The sequence below is a fragment of the Lithobates pipiens genome, unplaced genomic scaffold (genome assembly GCF_037356315.1).
Source record: "Lithobates pipiens isolate NorthernLeopardFrog02 unplaced genomic scaffold, aLitPip1_a1.2 Scaffold_23, whole genome shotgun sequence".
NCBI lineage: Eukaryota > Metazoa > Chordata > Amphibia > Anura > Ranidae > Lithobates > Lithobates pipiens.
The window spans coordinates 173,972,682-173,989,705 of NW_027507785.1; the positions used below are offsets into that span (position 1 = coordinate 173,972,682).

Consider the following 17,024-nt stretch of genomic DNA (forward strand, 5'->3'; position numbering starts at 1 on the left):
GTCCAAACCTGCCTGGCTTTATGTGAAAAAGTAATTGCCCCCTAAACCTAATAACTTTCACATTGCTATGGAGCAATTTTGACCCACTCTTTGCAGAATTGTTTTAATTCAGCCACATTGGAGGGTTTTCCAGCATGAACGGTCTGTGTAAGGTCATGATACAGCATCTCAATTGGATTTAAGTCCGGGCTTTTAGTAGGCCACTCCAAAACCTAAACGTTGTTTTGTTTGAACCATTTGGAGGTGGACTTGCTGTTGTCTTTCGGATCATTGTCCTGCTGCATAACCCAAGTGCACTTGAGCTTGGGATCACAAACTGATGGCCAGATATTCTCCTTAAGGATTTTCTGGTAGAGCTCAGAATTCATGGCTCCATCAATTATGGTAAGTCGTCCGGGTCCTGAAGCTGCAAAGCAGCCCCAGACCATCACACTACCACCACGTCTGACTTGATGGTATGATGTTCTTGTTATGAAATGCTGTGTTAGTTTTATGCCAGATGTAATGCGACGTACACCTTCAAAAAGTTTACATTTTTGTCTCATCAGTCCACAGAATATTTGCCTAAAAGTCTTGGTGGATAATCAAGATTTTTTTTGGGGGTAAATGTGAGATGAGCCTTTGTGTTCTTTTTGATCAGCAGTGGCTTCGGCCTTGGAACTCTCCCATTGATGCCATTTTTGCCCAGTCTCTTTCTTATTGTTGAATCATGAACTCTGATCTTACCTGAGGCAAGTAAGGCCTGCAGTTCTTTGGATGTTTTGGGTTCTTTTATGACCTCCTGGATGAGTCGTCGTACTCTTGGAGTCATTTATGTAGGCCGGCCACTCTTGGTTCACCACTGTTCCAAGTTATCTCCATTTGTGAATAATAGCTCTCCCCATGGTTCACTTGAGTTCCAAAGCCTTAGAAATGGCCTACCAAGACTGATTCATGTTTGTTTCTAATCTGTTCTTGATGTTTTTTTTGTTTTTTAGATTGTGGCATGATGTTTGGCTTTTTGTGATCTGTTGGCGTGCTTCACTTTGTCAGACAGCTTCTATTTATGTGATTTCTTGATTCAACAGGTCTGGCAGTAATCAGGCCTGGGTGTGGCAAGTGAAATTTAACTCTGCCTTCCAAGAAATTGTGGTTAATCGCAGTTCATTCATGATTCAGCGTGGGAGGGGGCAATTACTTTTTCACATAGGGCCAGGCAGGTTTGAACATCTTTATTCCCTTAATAAATTCAAATAATAAAAACTGTTGTGGATTTACTCGGGTTATCTTTGTGTAATATTAAAATTAGTTTTATCTGAATCATTTAAGTGTGAGAAATATGCAAAACAAATAAAAAATCAGGAAGGAGTCAAATACTTTTCACAGCACTGTACATGTTGCATTGACTTTCCAGAAGTGTTTCACTAATTTTCTTGATAAATGTCCCCTACAATGTTACCATTGCTCACCACCTGTTTGCATTCTTTCTGAGTATCTGACCTGGGACAAGAATGCAGCATGTGATGTTAGAACTCCTGGTCTGCCTGAGACGCTCTCGTGTGATCAGACATTGTATTTGATTCACACTGCATTGCTGTGCAGATCACATGTGATGTCTGTGCGATGCGAATTCAGCCATTCAAACAGGCTGAAATCGCATCACATTCGCACCAAAATGGTGCAGGACCCTTTTTTTTGGTCAGCACTGGAATTGGATCGCATGGGTTTTTACACCTGCACCATTTGACAGTTCACACTGCGATCTGCAAACCGATCTGGGGGTGTCATTAACTTTACATCGACACCCCCAGTGGATTGCAGATGCAAGTGTGAACCAGTGTGCGATTCAGGTGCGATGCAGGAACCAACACTGAATGGCAGAGTTTCCTGCATTACACCAGTGTGAAGCAGGAATCAATCAGTGCTTTGGGAAGTATTATAGCTTAAAAATAGAAGAATCTGCACAAGGGACATAACCTACACAGTATCATGTGTACCTTGCTGTGTCTTTTTGTTGTACCTACCTCTTGACCTGTTGTAAACACTTAGAAAGTGTGGTTAGGGCTGGTCTTTTTAATCTCTCCACTTATCCATTGCTTAGACAGAATCGTTCATTGGGTTAAAAGGGTGTTTAATAAAGAGATTCTCTAATTTATTTTTTTCATTTTACCATCTTCTCAACACTTGAAAAAAACAGTATGGATTATAAATTGAAAATGTGTTTACTGTCTATAATAAGTATTACAACTTGTAAAACTGAAACACAATTGGTATCCTAACATTAGCACATATCTGCATGGTCAGCAGATTTGGTCATTTACCAAACATTATGTTGAAATATTTTGTAACTATACATTTCTTGAGGCTGGCAGTACTGCATTGAGCTCATCTGCCCTTCTTTTTTTTTTTTTTTTTTTTTTTTTTTTTAAATAGAGAAATGTTAGCGATTTCTGATGTTAACTGAGCTTGTTCATTTTTTTTCCTACAAGTATCCTGACATGTACAGTAGTGATCCAGAAAATGGCAAGATCTTTAACTGCATACAGCGGGCACATCAAAATACGTAAGTATATGTCTCTGAGATTTCATACATAGATTTACTTATCCTGTACCCTTACTGATCAGTAGAATGAGATGTGACGTTCAGCCAAAGGGCTGGGGAAAAAAAGGGGATGTGGGTGTTGAAAATAACAGTGAAAATTAAGCCTTGAGATGCAAACGGGGAACACAGCATTGGGGGTAGTTGCACATTCTGCCCTGTGCCTGTTTGTTATTAGTTTGGCAATCTAGGAACCCCTAAATGGGTGCTGTTTGTTGTGTATCCTGTAAACTAAGCTTGATCTAAAAAAAAAAAAAAAAACTGACTTTAGCATTTGTAGTTTTTTGATGGCTATATGAGTTGGGTGTCATGCAATGCAGACGGGATGTTTTTTTTTTTTGTTTTTTTTTTTGTTTGTTTTTTTTTTGTTTTTTTTATTAACTCTCGTAGAAGCCTTCCTCCTGGCAGCAGCAGTTTTGCAGAAAGTGTCTAACGCTTTTACAAGGGTTTATGTGCATTAACAGGCATCAAGCACTTGGCCGTTAATTTATTTCATTGCGCAAGAATAAATCATTTATTTGAAATGAATGCTCAAGCGCTAAAACGCACCGAGCATTAAAGCGGAGTTCCAGTCATAATTTATTTTCTTTCTTTTTTTTTACATTAATCAGCAGCATTAAATCTAAATAACAATTCAGGTCTGTTGGGTCTTAATCTGCCTCTTCCTCTCCAAGGAGCCTGACGTCATTTCCCTCAGCGCCTGTGCTCGCTAGTGCTCCTGGGAGATGTCTGTCATCATTTCCCAGGAGTCACTGGGCAGCGCAGAGGGCTTTGTTGCCATCACAACGGGGGTGGGCACTTCTGATGCCACCACCCATTGTGATGGCAGCTTCTGAAGTGTATGGCGCTTGCGCAAGAATGGGTGGTGCATGCTGGTCGCTCAGGTGCACCAGAGCCTGGAAGATGGTGCTTGTGGGCTTCACATGCCCACAAGCACTATGAAACTGCTATTAAATAGGAATATAAGTGTTATTCCTATATAAAATCGTCAGTCCAGCACGGATTAATCAAATGTGAGTTATCTAAATAAACCTTCTTAAAAAAAGATATGCATCCTAAAAAAAAAAATGAATTTGAACAGTGGGATCTCCACTTTAACGTGGGTTGTCAAACATTTTTTTCTGTCCTAACTCTGCTGCTCTTGGACACACTGGCGGTAAGGATTTTTTTCCTGCCTTGAAACTCTGCTAAAAGCTTACAGTATGTGTGCTTAGACACATAGGCTAATATGCAGGAGAGTTTAGAGGCAAAAAAAGAAAACTCCATACACCCCCAGGAGCAGCTGTAAAAATGTCCAGTGTGCATGAGGTCTAATAAGTTACTCACTGACAGGATAATAAAATTGTTTTAGGAAGTCGTTTAGGACAACAAACTTTAGCTACGGTAAAACCTTGGATTGCGAGCATAATTCATTCTTGAAACATGCTTGTAATCCAAAGCACTTGTGTATCAAAGCAAATTTCCCCATAAGAAATATGGAAACTCGGATGATTCGTTCCACAACTATTATTAATAAGTCCTTCAGTTTATAGTCCATGTAAAAAGATTATAGCAATGTGATAGGGTGTGTAACCATAAAATGTCCATCCACAAATGGCAGCCTCCACAAGGGATAAGAAGCAAAATCCAGCAGGAGCTGCAGAGTATAAAAGATAAGAGAGGCGCCTCTAATGCCGCTTACACACGACCGAACTTTCCGGCAGAAAAGGTCCAATGGCATCATTCCGTCAGATATTAGGATCGTGTGTGGTCTTCATCTGACTTTTTTTCTTCAAAAATGCAGACTGACCTACAAATAGAGCATGTTTCAAATCTGTATGATGGAATCAATTTCTATCAGGAAAAACGTTTGACTGTGTGCTGGTCCGACGGACCAAATACGACGCAAGGGAAGCTATTGGCTACTGGCTATTGAACTTCCTTTTCTAGTCCCATCTCACGTCATCGCGTTCAAAATGAACGGACTTCGGTCCGTTCGTTTGTGGGCAAGTCCGTTCGTTCGGAATTCCATCGGAACTCCGTTGAAAGTCCATCGGACCTTTTCTGCGGGAAAGTGCCGTCGTGTGTACGCGGCATTAGTGTAGCAATATAGTTACATTTAATGAAGGTACAATCTTTAGCAACTCATGGTTGATGATTAAAAGAGGCACATCTAAGTATGCAGGCATCCGGGGTAAAGCCTTCCACATAGACCGTCCTCCACACTGCCAGCTCTCACCGCTGTCAGTCTGCAATCGTGACCAGGAAGACTACCCTGCAGTAGAGCGATCTGAAAATTAGGCTTAAAGTGCTCATGGAGCGCAGTGTGGAAGGGACGTTGATGGTGGTGAGGAGGATGTTCTATGGTGAACCACTTTACCTGGATGCCTGCATACTTGGATGTGTCTGTTTTTAAACATCAACCATGTGAGTTTCTAAATGTTGTACTTTCATTAAATGTAACTGTATTGCTACACTTGGAGGCAACTCTCTTCTCTTTTATACTCAGTTGTGACATGATGCTACATGTATATCAAGACATTGCTTGTATATCAAGTCAAAATGTATTTAAAAATTTTGCTTGTCTTGCAAAACGCTCTCAAACCAAGGTTTCACTGTACTGTTTTTTTTTTTTCTCCAAAGCAATACACTTCCTTGGCTTCCTGCTCAGAAATGTGCATTTCATATATAGAATTTCATTCTAATTGCTGCTGTTCACACTTGAAGGCTCAGTTCCCAACGTTCGAAAAAGTACATGAGATTCTTTTGAGCGTATTCAGTCATTTTTGCCTGGATGCGTCTGTAAGCCTGCAACACATGCGTTTGCATGGATATTTGTGCCTGAAAAACGCCTCCTCCCCTTGCCCAGCCCTAGAAACAAACACCTTTAGGCTCCTTTTACACAGGACGGATCCGTGATGACCCACCCCCGTGAACATCCGCTTGCTCAGCAGGGATCGCTCCATTTATCCCCGCTGAGCCGGCGGATGACAGGGCGGTTCCCTGCACACTGTACAGGGACCACCCTGTCAGAGCTTAAGCCGGTGGATGACAGGGCGGGTCCCTGCACACTGTACAGGGACCACCCTGTCAGATCTCCGCTCGCCCCTATGGAGGATCGGATGAACATGGACCGTCTGTCCGCGTTCATCCGATCCGCTCTGCAGATGGATAGAAAAATAGGACCATAGCGGAGACAGATGATATCGGGTGTCAGTGGTATGTTCATCCGCAGACACCTGCTATCCCATAGGGATGCATGTATGTCTGTATTTCATCTGCAAACGGATGGATGAAATATGGACATACGGTCGGCATGTGTGAAAGGGGCCTAAAACTTGATACACATTCAGAAACATTTGTACAGTGCTTGAAAATACCAAACAAAACGCTCCTTGTATTTATTGTGCATTATTTTACAGTTTGGAATCATACCCTCCCTTTTTATTCTTCCTTGCTGCTGGAGGACTTACACATCCGGTAAGTGATTTATGTTTGTTGTTAGCTCTTCACTTTGGATCATTCTTGGCTGTGCTTAACCTATTTCAAGTTGTTTTTGTTTGCTGATCCGAGTTCAAACACTTTGATTTTCAACTTTAACTTTGGAAATATGAAATGCTTTTACAGTATATTCATTTTCAGCTTGAGTTTATGCTCCAATCACACCTAGGAGCCGCAGTGATTTTGCCCACAATTTCGGATTCGCGATTGCAATGCCATTACTTGTTAATCGCACCCCAATCGCGGTACAATTTTACCGCATTTGGTGGGTGATAAATCTTGCTGCAATCATGGCAAAATTGCTACAATGTAGCATAGCTCGTTTAGATTTTGCCACAATTGCAGAGAGATTTATCGCAATTGCATCCTGCATTTTGCCACCCGCTATTCCAAACGCCTAGGAGTGAATGGAGCCTAATTGTTTCTGATTTTGGAGTGTTGGCACCAGAAATCTCAGCACACAAATATGTGGCACAACTAATTTTTATTGCATGTGATGCACATTTTTCATATTTGAACTCTAATCCTCAACATTCTGTAGACCTAAACCTGAGCCTAGCACTAAGTCTAAAGGCCCGTACACACCATACGAAGATCAGAAGTAAAATTTTGTCCGCCGAACGATCTGCCGATTTTCGGATCGTTAGAATGGTGCTTTTGACAGCCGATTATTGAAATTGGCTGTCAAAAGCACCATACTATCGATCCAAAAATCGGCAGATCGTTCGGCGGACAAAATTTTACTAATTTATATTTAAATGACATTTTTTTTGGATGAAAACCGTACTAATTATACGAAAATCGAATGTTGAATTCACGCATGTCAAAAATTTTATAGTTTGCAGATCCAGCTTTTCTTGGATGAATATCAATTATTCATCCAACAAAAGCTGGATCTGCAAACTATAAAATTTTTGACATGCGTGAATTCAACATTCGATTTTCGGATAATTAGTACGGTTTTCATCCAAAAAAAATGTAAGAGCAAGACTACGCATGCTCAGAAACTAAAGAACACATATATGACTAGTCAACACATTACGTCACTTCTGAATTTGTATTCTGTCGTACGAGAATTTTCGTATGGTGAGTAACCTCTTCACTTTCTACATGAGACTAGCATGCCACAAAAAATGGACGTTCGGTCATCCGAAAATCTGATCGTGTGTACAAGGCTTAAAGTGGATGTAAACCCACTCTCATCAATTATAAAGTACTACCATGGTGCTGAACTATAAGGATATACATGCCTCCTGTATGTAGCCTTACCTTTCAACTGTCTCCCCTTTCTCTATTTGGCGCCCCAAAAACTCCGGATTCAGTGGTCAGGACTGGTATCTGGCACTTGGTGGGCGGAATCGTGATGCCAACGGACTCCCCGCACACCTCTACACTCCCCTTGGCCAGAGCACATGAAATGAAATGAGACATCCACCCCCACACAACACATCCTGTTGATCAAAATGAATGCTGCAACTGTGATTAAGTGACCAGAGAAACACACTGCACACAAAAAATAAATGAAATCACTGTATCTTCTCTTATGCCCAGCTCTCAGTAGATAAACCTCCCCTGGATCAGTTGTCTGTGTTTTAATATTTCTGCTGGCATCTTTGGAGCTGCAATGTGTAGTTTTTTCCTGTGTATAGCTTACACTGAACTTCTGCTATGATCTCGAACAACCAGTGAAAAGACAGGAAAGTAACCACATGACTTCAGTATGCCAAATCATGCTGAGGTGGCAAACAGCCAATCCTTCTATGTATATATATATATATATTCTCTCATGCCAAAAAACTGTCTTTTATTTAAGGATAGCAATCACATGAAGCCATTTATTATCACATTGTTTTTTTGGATCCTTTTTAAACCATAACAGAAATCGCCCAAATGGCCCTGATGAAAAGCTTACATACCCAGGAATGTTTGGCCTTGGTAGAGACACAGAAGGTGGCACATGCAGGTTAAAAAATGTCTATAAATGGTTAATGAGTTTTTTGGTTCTCACATGGATGCACTAAGCAGGCTAGACACTGAGCCATGAGGGGGTAGAAAAGAACAGCCAAAAGAGCTGTGTAACAAGGTAATGAAACTTTACCAAAAATGGAAAAGGATATAAAAAGATAACCAAAGCCTTGAATATGCCAGTCAGTACTGTTCAATCACTTTATAAGAAGTGGAAAATTTGGGGATCTCTTGATACCAAGCCAAGGTCAGGTAGATCAAGAATGATCTCAGCCACAGCTGCCACAGAAACTATTTGGGATACAAAGAAAAACCAGATAACCTCAGGAGAAATACGGGCTGCTCTGGAAAAAGATGGTGTGGTTGGCTTTGGGGAGCACAATATGATGATGCTTGAACAAAAAAGAGCTGCATGGTCAAGTTGCCAGAAAGAAGCCTTTACTGTACAAGTTCCACAAAAAAGCCTGGTTACAATATGCCCAACAACACCTTGACATGCCTCATTGGGCTTTTTTTGTGGCATTGGTGCAGTAAAGGCTTCCTTCTGGCAGCTCAACCATGCAGCTATTTTTTGTTCAAGTATCGTTTAATTGTGCTCCTGAAAAACAACCACACTTTATGGAGAGCAGCCTGCATTTCTCCTGTGGTTACCTGTAGGTTTCTCGTTGTATCATGAGCAATTCTTCCACCAGTTGTGGCTGCAATCTTTCTTGGTCTACCTGACCTTGGCTTGGTATCAAGAGCCCCTAATTTTTCACTTCTTAAGTGATTGAACAGTACTGACTGGCATATTCAAGGCTTTGGATATCTCTTTATATCCCTTTCCATCTTTGTAAAGTTTCATTACCTTGTTACGCAGGTCTTTAGACCGTTCTTTTCTACCTCCTCATGGCTCAATGTCTAGCCTGCTTAGTGCATCCATGTGAGAGCTAACAAACTCATTGACTATACACAGACGCTAATTATGATTTAAAAAGCCACAAATGTGGAAAATTAACCTTTTAATTGCCATTTTAACCTGCGTGTGCCACATTCCAGGGTATGTAAACTTTTTACCAGGGCCATTTGAGTGATTCCTGTTTATGATTTAAAAAGGATCCAAAAAAGCTGTGTGATAATAAATGACTTCATGTGATTGTTATCCTTAACCACTTGCAGACCGGACCATTTTGCTGGTCAAAGACCAGACCACTTTTTGCGATTTGGCACTGCGTCGCTTTAACTGACAATTGCGCGGTCGTGCTCCCAAACAAAATTGACGTCCTTTTTTTTCTCCCCACAAATAGAGCTTTCTTTTGGTGGTATTTGATCACCCCTGCGGACAATTTTGAAAAAAACGCATTATTTTTTACCTTTTGTTATAATAAATATCCCCCAAAAATATATAAAAAAACATTTTTTTCCCTCAGTTTAGGCCGATACGTATTCTTCTACATATTTTTGGTAAAAAAATCGCAATAAGCGATTATTGATTGGTTTGCGCAAAAGTTATAGCGTTTACAAAATAGGGATAGTTTTATAGCATTTTTATTAATAATTTTTTATTATTATTTTTTTTTTACTAGTAATGGCGGCGATCAGCGATTTTTATTGTGACTGCGACATTGTGGGGGACCCATCGGACATTTTTGACACATTTTTGGGACCATTGTCATTTATACAGTAATCACTGCTATATAAATGCAGTGAATCCTGTGTAAATGACACTGGCAGTGAAAGGGTTAACCAGTGGGTGGCAGTGTAGGGGTTAAGTGTAGGGGTGTGTTACTAACTGTGGGGGGGTTGGGCTTTCATTTAGTGAACACTGATATCTGCTCCAATCACATGGAGCAGAGATCAGCGTCACTAGTTGCTAGGCAGAATGGAGAAATGTTGTTTACACGGCATTACCTCCATTCGGCCGCTCCGTGAGACGATCGCGGGGATGCCCGCGGCGATCGAGTCTGTGGGTCCCGCGACCGGACTCACGGGGGTCCCGACCAGCGCGGGAGCGCGCCGCCGGCGGCGTGCTCCCGATGGCAGGGCGGCATTGAATATTGGACGTACCTGTACGCCAATATGCCTGCCCGTGCCATTCTGTCGACGTACATCGTTGTGCGCTGGTCGGGAAGTGGTTAAATAAGACAGTTTTTTGGCATGATCAGTCAATTTTCAATATTAATGCCAAAATTTCACAATTTCTGCCAGAGTATGCAAACTTTTGAGCACGACTGTGTGTGTGTGTGTGTGTGTGTGTGTGTGTGTGTGTGTGTGTGTGTATATGCCATTCAGGTCAATGAAGGGTAAAATATTGGTTGAGTTGGCACAAAAAATAGTGGCACAGATATTAATACTGTGACGAAACCCCTGTACTGTCATAGAAATTAGGCTCTGCTGCACAATGCCAGGTAAATGCAACGCAGCACACTCTACTGGCTATCAGAGAAAACTGCTGATTATTTTACTCTTGGGGTTCATTGCTCACCTCCTAAAGAACGACATGCTTCCATGAGCTCGGAGCATCTATACAGAATGAATGGGGCATTGACGGCACACATGAACGCTTGGAAGAGAAAATGGGCATTTTGCTGGCAGTTTGTGTGGTGTAGGGCAGGGCTGTACAGTGAAAATCTCTAGAAGAAGGTAAGTATTTCACAATGCAGAAATGGGTAATAAAGGAAAATTTGCAAGGCTTGCATTTTGAACGTTAATCTGTGCATATTACATTTGCATCTTTGCACACTGTTTGAAAATCAGTATGTCTTTAGTATGTATATTCTTTAATAGGTTTTACAAATGTTTAATTCCTTTCATCCATTTATTTTTACATGCTAATTTAAGTGATATAGCTTAAGGTTCCTTTTTTTTTTCTTTCACAAATATTGACTTGTTTATCTACCACTTGAATTGACTTGTTTATATTCCTACAGCGTGCTGCTAGTGCTCTGGGAGTTGTATGGATTGTTGGCAGAGAACTTTATGCCGCTGGATACTCTACAGGTGGTAAGTACACAAGCTGCTTAAATTTATTGCCCTTACCTTACCAAGTGCTTAATTGTGTTTAGGACAAAAGCAATCTGGCAAATGGTGTGTGTATATATGTATGTATGTATATATGTGTGTGTGTGTGTGTGTGTGTGTGTGTGTGTGTGTATGTATATATATATATATATATGTGTGTGTATATATATATATATATATATATATATATATATATATATATATATATATATATATATATATATATATATATATATATATATATATATAAATTTATTAGGGCTGAAACAACGAATCGATTATGAAATTAATCGATTACTATTTTCATAATCGAATAATCGGCCACTAACATAATGGGGGTTAAAAAAAAAATAGCCCTTTATAGTACAAAAAGAGCAAATCGCTACTGTAAATATTACTTTCACTGTCCCATAGTAAAAAATTAACCCCTTACAGTAGCGATTATTTGCTCTTTTTGTACCAATTTTAGTTTTTTAATCCCATTATGTTACTAAACATCTCAGGTCTGGGTCACACCTCTGTGTTTTTTGGTGCTTTTTTGCAGAAACACACTACAGTTCATTTACATGGTTTCCTATGGGACACGTTCACATCCATGATTTTTTCAGCCACTGCGTATTTGGAAAAGACGAGGACTTTTTTTCTAATGCAAAACTGTGCTATTTTGTTTTTTTGGTTCAATATACTTAAATGGAGAAGCTGCAGAAAAGCATGTAATAATGCATTTTTTGTGGCAATTTGTGTTTTTTAATCTGCCCAACAACAAATTGGCCAAAAAAAATGTAAAATTGCAAATTGCAGCAAACTTTTTTTTTTTTTTTTAGGTTATTAACCGATTATTCGATTAATCGAAATAATAATCGGCCAACTAATCGATTATGTAAATAATCGTAAGTTGCAGCCCTAATATATAGATAGATAGATATATATATATATATATAGATAGATAGATATATATATATATATAGATAGATATATATATATATATATATATATATATATATACCCCTGATGTCTCACCTGTCCCCCCAATGAAGCTGATGGAATGACTATCGCATTTTATCAGCTTCTGCCCTAGGCATATAGGCTTGGGAAAGTGGAAGTGGGACACAGAAGTGCTATTTTATACATTGTTCACTGTCCTTGCTGACCCAGAAGCAATGTTCACTTTGCTCTCTCCCCTCTACCCACTGCCAAACCAGTCCCGGGCATGTAGAGCCCAGGTTGCTTCCATCTGGCAGTCAGCTTGTCAGATATACACACACCCCCTGGTGGCTGCAACCTCTGGGAATGTGTAAAATCTCCTGGTGTCACATCGGTACGATGTTATGTACATAATTATAAACTAAATGAAGGCTAACTTGTTGAGTTTTTTGTTAATTACTTTGACGTTGAGGCTAGGTTCACACTATTGCATATTGCATGTCAGGAGATTGTGACCGGCTGTCTATGGAGCTGGTTTACACAACTCCGTTGCGAATTGCACAGGAGTCCTGTGCGTCTTCTGGTCCGTTTTCAGGTCTGAATTCAGCCCAAAATTCGGGCTGAAATCAGACCTGGACCAGTGAATGGGGACTGGCCAGACCCCCTGCTGTGAGCCGCTCTGCTGCGATGTGAACCCAGCCTTAAAGCTGAACTCCAGGATAATTTGAAATTCTTCTAAATACTACTACTCCTTTGCCTAAGGCTAGGTTCACACTGTTGCAATGCCCGAGATCGGATGTGATTCGCACCGCACTGCAGTGCAAATCACATGCGATCTCTGTGCGATGTGATTTCAGCCATACAGATAGTATGGCTGAATTCGCATCGCATTTAGACCAAACTCGTACAGGACCCTTTTTGTGGTCCGCAGCAGAATTGGATTGCATGCGTGTCCATACCATGCGATCCGATTCCTGTCCGAGTTTGCAGATCGCACTGCAATATGCAAACTGATTTGGGGGTGTCGTTAACTTTTAACTGACACTCCCAGCAGTTCTCATAGGGCAGTGTGAACTGCCGCAGGGAGACATGCGATGCGGGAACCCGCAGTAGATTCGCAGCGTTCCCGCATCGCAGCAGCGTGAACCTAGCCTAAAGTAGAGCAGTTTAACTAGACCATTACTCGACAATAAATATTGTTTTCTTAAATGTCAAAGCTTTTGACATGGTAAGCTAGTTTTGATTTCAGAATAGAAGGACAATTTGGGGACAAACGTAGGTTCATAACCTTTAACCTTTTATGACTTTATAGAAATGTATTCAAACTTTGTGTAAATACGAGGATTTGTATGCCAAACACTTTACTACCAGAGTAGAACTTGATATTATCATTTATATGTGTGGAAAAAAGACTGTAAAGGCCCGTACACTCGATCAGACTTTTTGACAACAAACATGTAAATTGGCTGTTTTGGCACAACATCCGACTGTGTGTACGCTCCATCTGACAAACTTTTTCGGTTTTCATCTGACTTTTGTTGGCTGTGCGAATGGACAAACTTTTTGACAAAAGTCTGATGGAGTAAAGTCCGATCGTGTGTACACAGAACCATCGGACTTTTGTACAAAGTACAAACACGCATGCTCAGAACCAGTGCCAAAGATCAGGCAATACAGAAGTTGACCAAAGGTGGTGCTGGAGTAATTGAACGTCCTCTTTTGAAGTGTCGTCAGTATGTTGAAACGTCACTACATTCGTGTTTGTTGCCTAAAAAGTCAGATCATGTGTATGCAATACAAATTTACGGCCAACGCCCTTTGTACAAAAGTCCACGGGAAAGTTTGTACAAAGTCCGATCGTGTGTATGAGGCTTTAAGCTACATTCACACGGGTGATGGGATGTGTTCAGAGACAGCTAAACTCTTCCCCTGGATGAAGCTGCACTCTACTATTGTTGCATTCAAATCGCTGCGGCCAGAAACTCCACAGAAATGCCATCCCTGGACGCACACTGTCTGCATTCAGGGTCGGTTGGAAGCTCTGTTCACGTGTAACCTCTCGGATCATATCTTGGGTGTCACCTGTAACCCTCATTTGAGAACTTAAAGCCTAATGGAAATACTTTTATTAATAAAACTTTTTTTTATCTAGTGAAAAAACTAGATAAAACTTCACCTGATTAATTACCTGGAACATGCATTTTAAATACCCTGAAATAGTTAACAGCATTATTCATTTGACAGACAAAAAAAAATCACCTAAATAGTTTAAGAATACCACCTTGCTGCGATGCGGGAACGCTGCGAATCCACTGCGGGTTCCCGCATCGCATGTCTCCCGGCGGCAGTTCACACTGCCCTATGCAAACTGCTGGGAGTGTCAATTAAAAGTTAACACCACCTCCAAATCAGTTCGCATATCGCAGTGTGATCTGCAAACTCAGACAGGAATCTGATCGCATGGTGTGAACACCCATGCAATCCGATTCTGCTGTGGACCAAAAAAAGGTCCTGTAAGAGTTTGCAAATTCAGCCATGCTATCCGTATAGCTGAAATCGCATCGCACAGAGATCGCATGTGATTTGCAGTGCGGTTACGAATCGCATCCGATCTCTGACATCGCAGCAGTGTGAACCGAGCCTAAAGAAGACCATCATTGCTGACCCCTCCTTTATAAAATGCTGGTTTCCTGCTTGTCATGGTTTCTATGACCTTTTATACTTTTTGATTGACTTAGCAGGAAGACGTACGACTTCTCCCAGGTCAGCAGCTGTCAGTATTGAAGTAAAAGGATCATTATGACAGCCAGTCAGCTAGAATTTTCAGGAGGTCAGCAATGTTGGATCCAATATTTTTACAGTGTAGATTTTCTCTACATGCCCGTATACTTGATGCATTGCAGTGACATAAAATTTTCAAAGTCACCGCAACCCACTAAAGCAATGCACCTGCTTTGCAGCGCACCACACCACATGGTAGTCTGCGTTCCAAAAAATAGTGCAGGTTCAGTTTTCAGTCTGTTTTGCACTGACAACCCATTTAAATTAATGCAGCAGACAGCTGGGTGTGAATGGGCCCTAAAGGAGCATGGGATTTCTTTTTTTTTTTTTTTTTTTATGTATACACAATTTTTATTATATTATATAAATTAAAGATCACTCTCATCTCACCCCTTTTCTAAACTGAAAAAAATGCATTTGTCAGACCTTTTTTAGCAATAGTGTTTATTAAGAGGGCTTTCACACTGCCGTGCCCATAGCATTAGCTGTAAAACGCTGCTATTTTTAGCAGCGTTTTACCGTCGGATTTGCAGCGCATTTCAGCTGCTAGTGGGGTGCTTTTACCCCCGCTAGCAGCCGAGAAAGGGTTAAAACCGCCTGCAATAGCGGCGTTTTGCTGGCGATATTGCTGCGCTGCCCCATTGATTTCAATGGGGAGCAGCGGTGGAGGAGCGGTAAACACACCGCTCCAAAAGAAGCTGCTGGCAGGACTTTTCCGGACGACCCTGCCAGCGCACCCTCAGGCTTTCACACTGGAGACAATGGTGCAGCAGTCTGAGGGCGGATTGCGGGAGCTACTTCTAATGCTATAGCTCCTGCAAAACGCCCTCAGTGTGAAAGGGGTCTTGAGCATGATCTTGGGCAAAATTCCTGTAACTGTTTATCATGTCTATTTTATTTTGACATTATAGTAATCAACTGTTGTTTTTTTTGTTTGTTTTTTCTCTCCCTTTTCAAAACTTAAACCTTTACTAGATCCAAAGAAACGTGCAAGAGGAGCCATTAGTTCTTTCGCCCTCCTTGGTCTGTTTGGTTCCACTGTATGCTCTGCCTTCAAATTACTTGGCTGGTCTTTTAACCCAAAGACATGGGTCTAACCAGGAAAAGACAGCAGATGGGACCAAATGTGCTGATTGTTGTTGCTGATTCAGTTTATGATTTATCCCGTTAGGGGTAAAATAATACCTATTCAAAATTAGTATGTTCTCTAATTAATCTGTATTTTCTAAATAAAATGTTTAAAAAGTTTACCTTTTTGTTATTGTTTTTTGATGTACAGATGATTCTAAAAGATAATGTTACCCTAAAGTAAGTGTTCACAAAAAATATCTAGAGAAATGTATTGTAAAATATAATAGAAACAGGTGTGGATTGGATATTAGGCCTGTGTGTTTCCTCTAGGTCAGTCCCCTCCCCCTACAGTTAGAAAAACACTCAGGGAACACAGTTAACCCCTTCCCTGCCAGTGACATTTTTACAGTAATCAGTGCATTTTTATAGCTCTGATCGCTGTATAAATGCAGATGGTCCCAAAAATGTGTCCGTCTTAATGTCGCAGTCCCGATAAGAATCGCATTGCTAGTAAAAAAAAAAAAAAAAAAATTATAAAAATGCTATAAATCTATCCCCTATATTGTACACGCTATAAATTTTGCACAAACCAATTAACCACTTCAGCCCCGGACCAATAAACACCTTAAGGACCAGAGGTCTTTTTCCAATTTCGCACTGCGCTGCTTTAACTGGTAATTGCGCGGTCATGCAATATTGCACCCAAACGAAATTTGCGTCCTTTTCTTCCCACAAATAGAGCTTTCTTTTGATGGTATTTGATTGCCTCTGCGATTTTTTTTTTTTTTTTTGCGATATAAATGGAAAAAGAGCGAAAATTTTGAAAAAAAAAGATATTTTCTTCTTTTTGTTATAAGAAAAATCGAATAAACTAAATTTTAGTCATACATTGAGGGCAAAATTTATTCAGCCACATGTCTTTAGTAAAAAAAATGTCAATAAGCGTATATTTTTTGGTTTGCGCAAAAGTTATAGCGTCTACAAACTAGAGTACATTTTCTGGAATTTACACAGCTTTTAATTTATGACTGCCGATCTCATTTCTTGAGGTGCTAAAATGGCAGGGCAGTACAAATCCCCCCCAAATGACCCCATTTTGGAAAGTAGACACCCCAAGGAAATTGCTGATGAGTATGTTGAGCCCATTGAATATTTATTTTTTTTGTCCTAAGGGATTGAATAATGACAAAAAAAAAATAAAAAATTTTTTTTACAAAAAGTTGTC

The 17,024-nt window shown here is 40.4% G+C and overlaps 1 protein-coding gene across 1 annotated transcript in view; it reads left to right on the forward strand.

The window, feature by feature from the left end:
• Positions 1 to 15,978, forward strand: part of MGST3 (microsomal glutathione S-transferase 3) — a 28,852-nt gene extending 12,874 nt beyond the window's left edge. The window contains exons 3-6 of the mRNA XM_077452628.1: positions 2,469 to 2,542; positions 5,980 to 6,037; positions 10,933 to 11,005; positions 15,704 to 15,978. Coding sequence (XP_077308754.1) covers positions 2,469 to 2,542; positions 5,980 to 6,037; positions 10,933 to 11,005; positions 15,704 to 15,825 — 327 coding nt within the window. The 3' untranslated portion in view covers positions 15,826 to 15,978. The remainder of the gene's footprint in view (positions 1 to 2,468; positions 2,543 to 5,979; positions 6,038 to 10,932; positions 11,006 to 15,703) is intronic.
• The last annotated feature ends 1,046 nt before the right edge of the window (positions 15,979 to 17,024 follow it).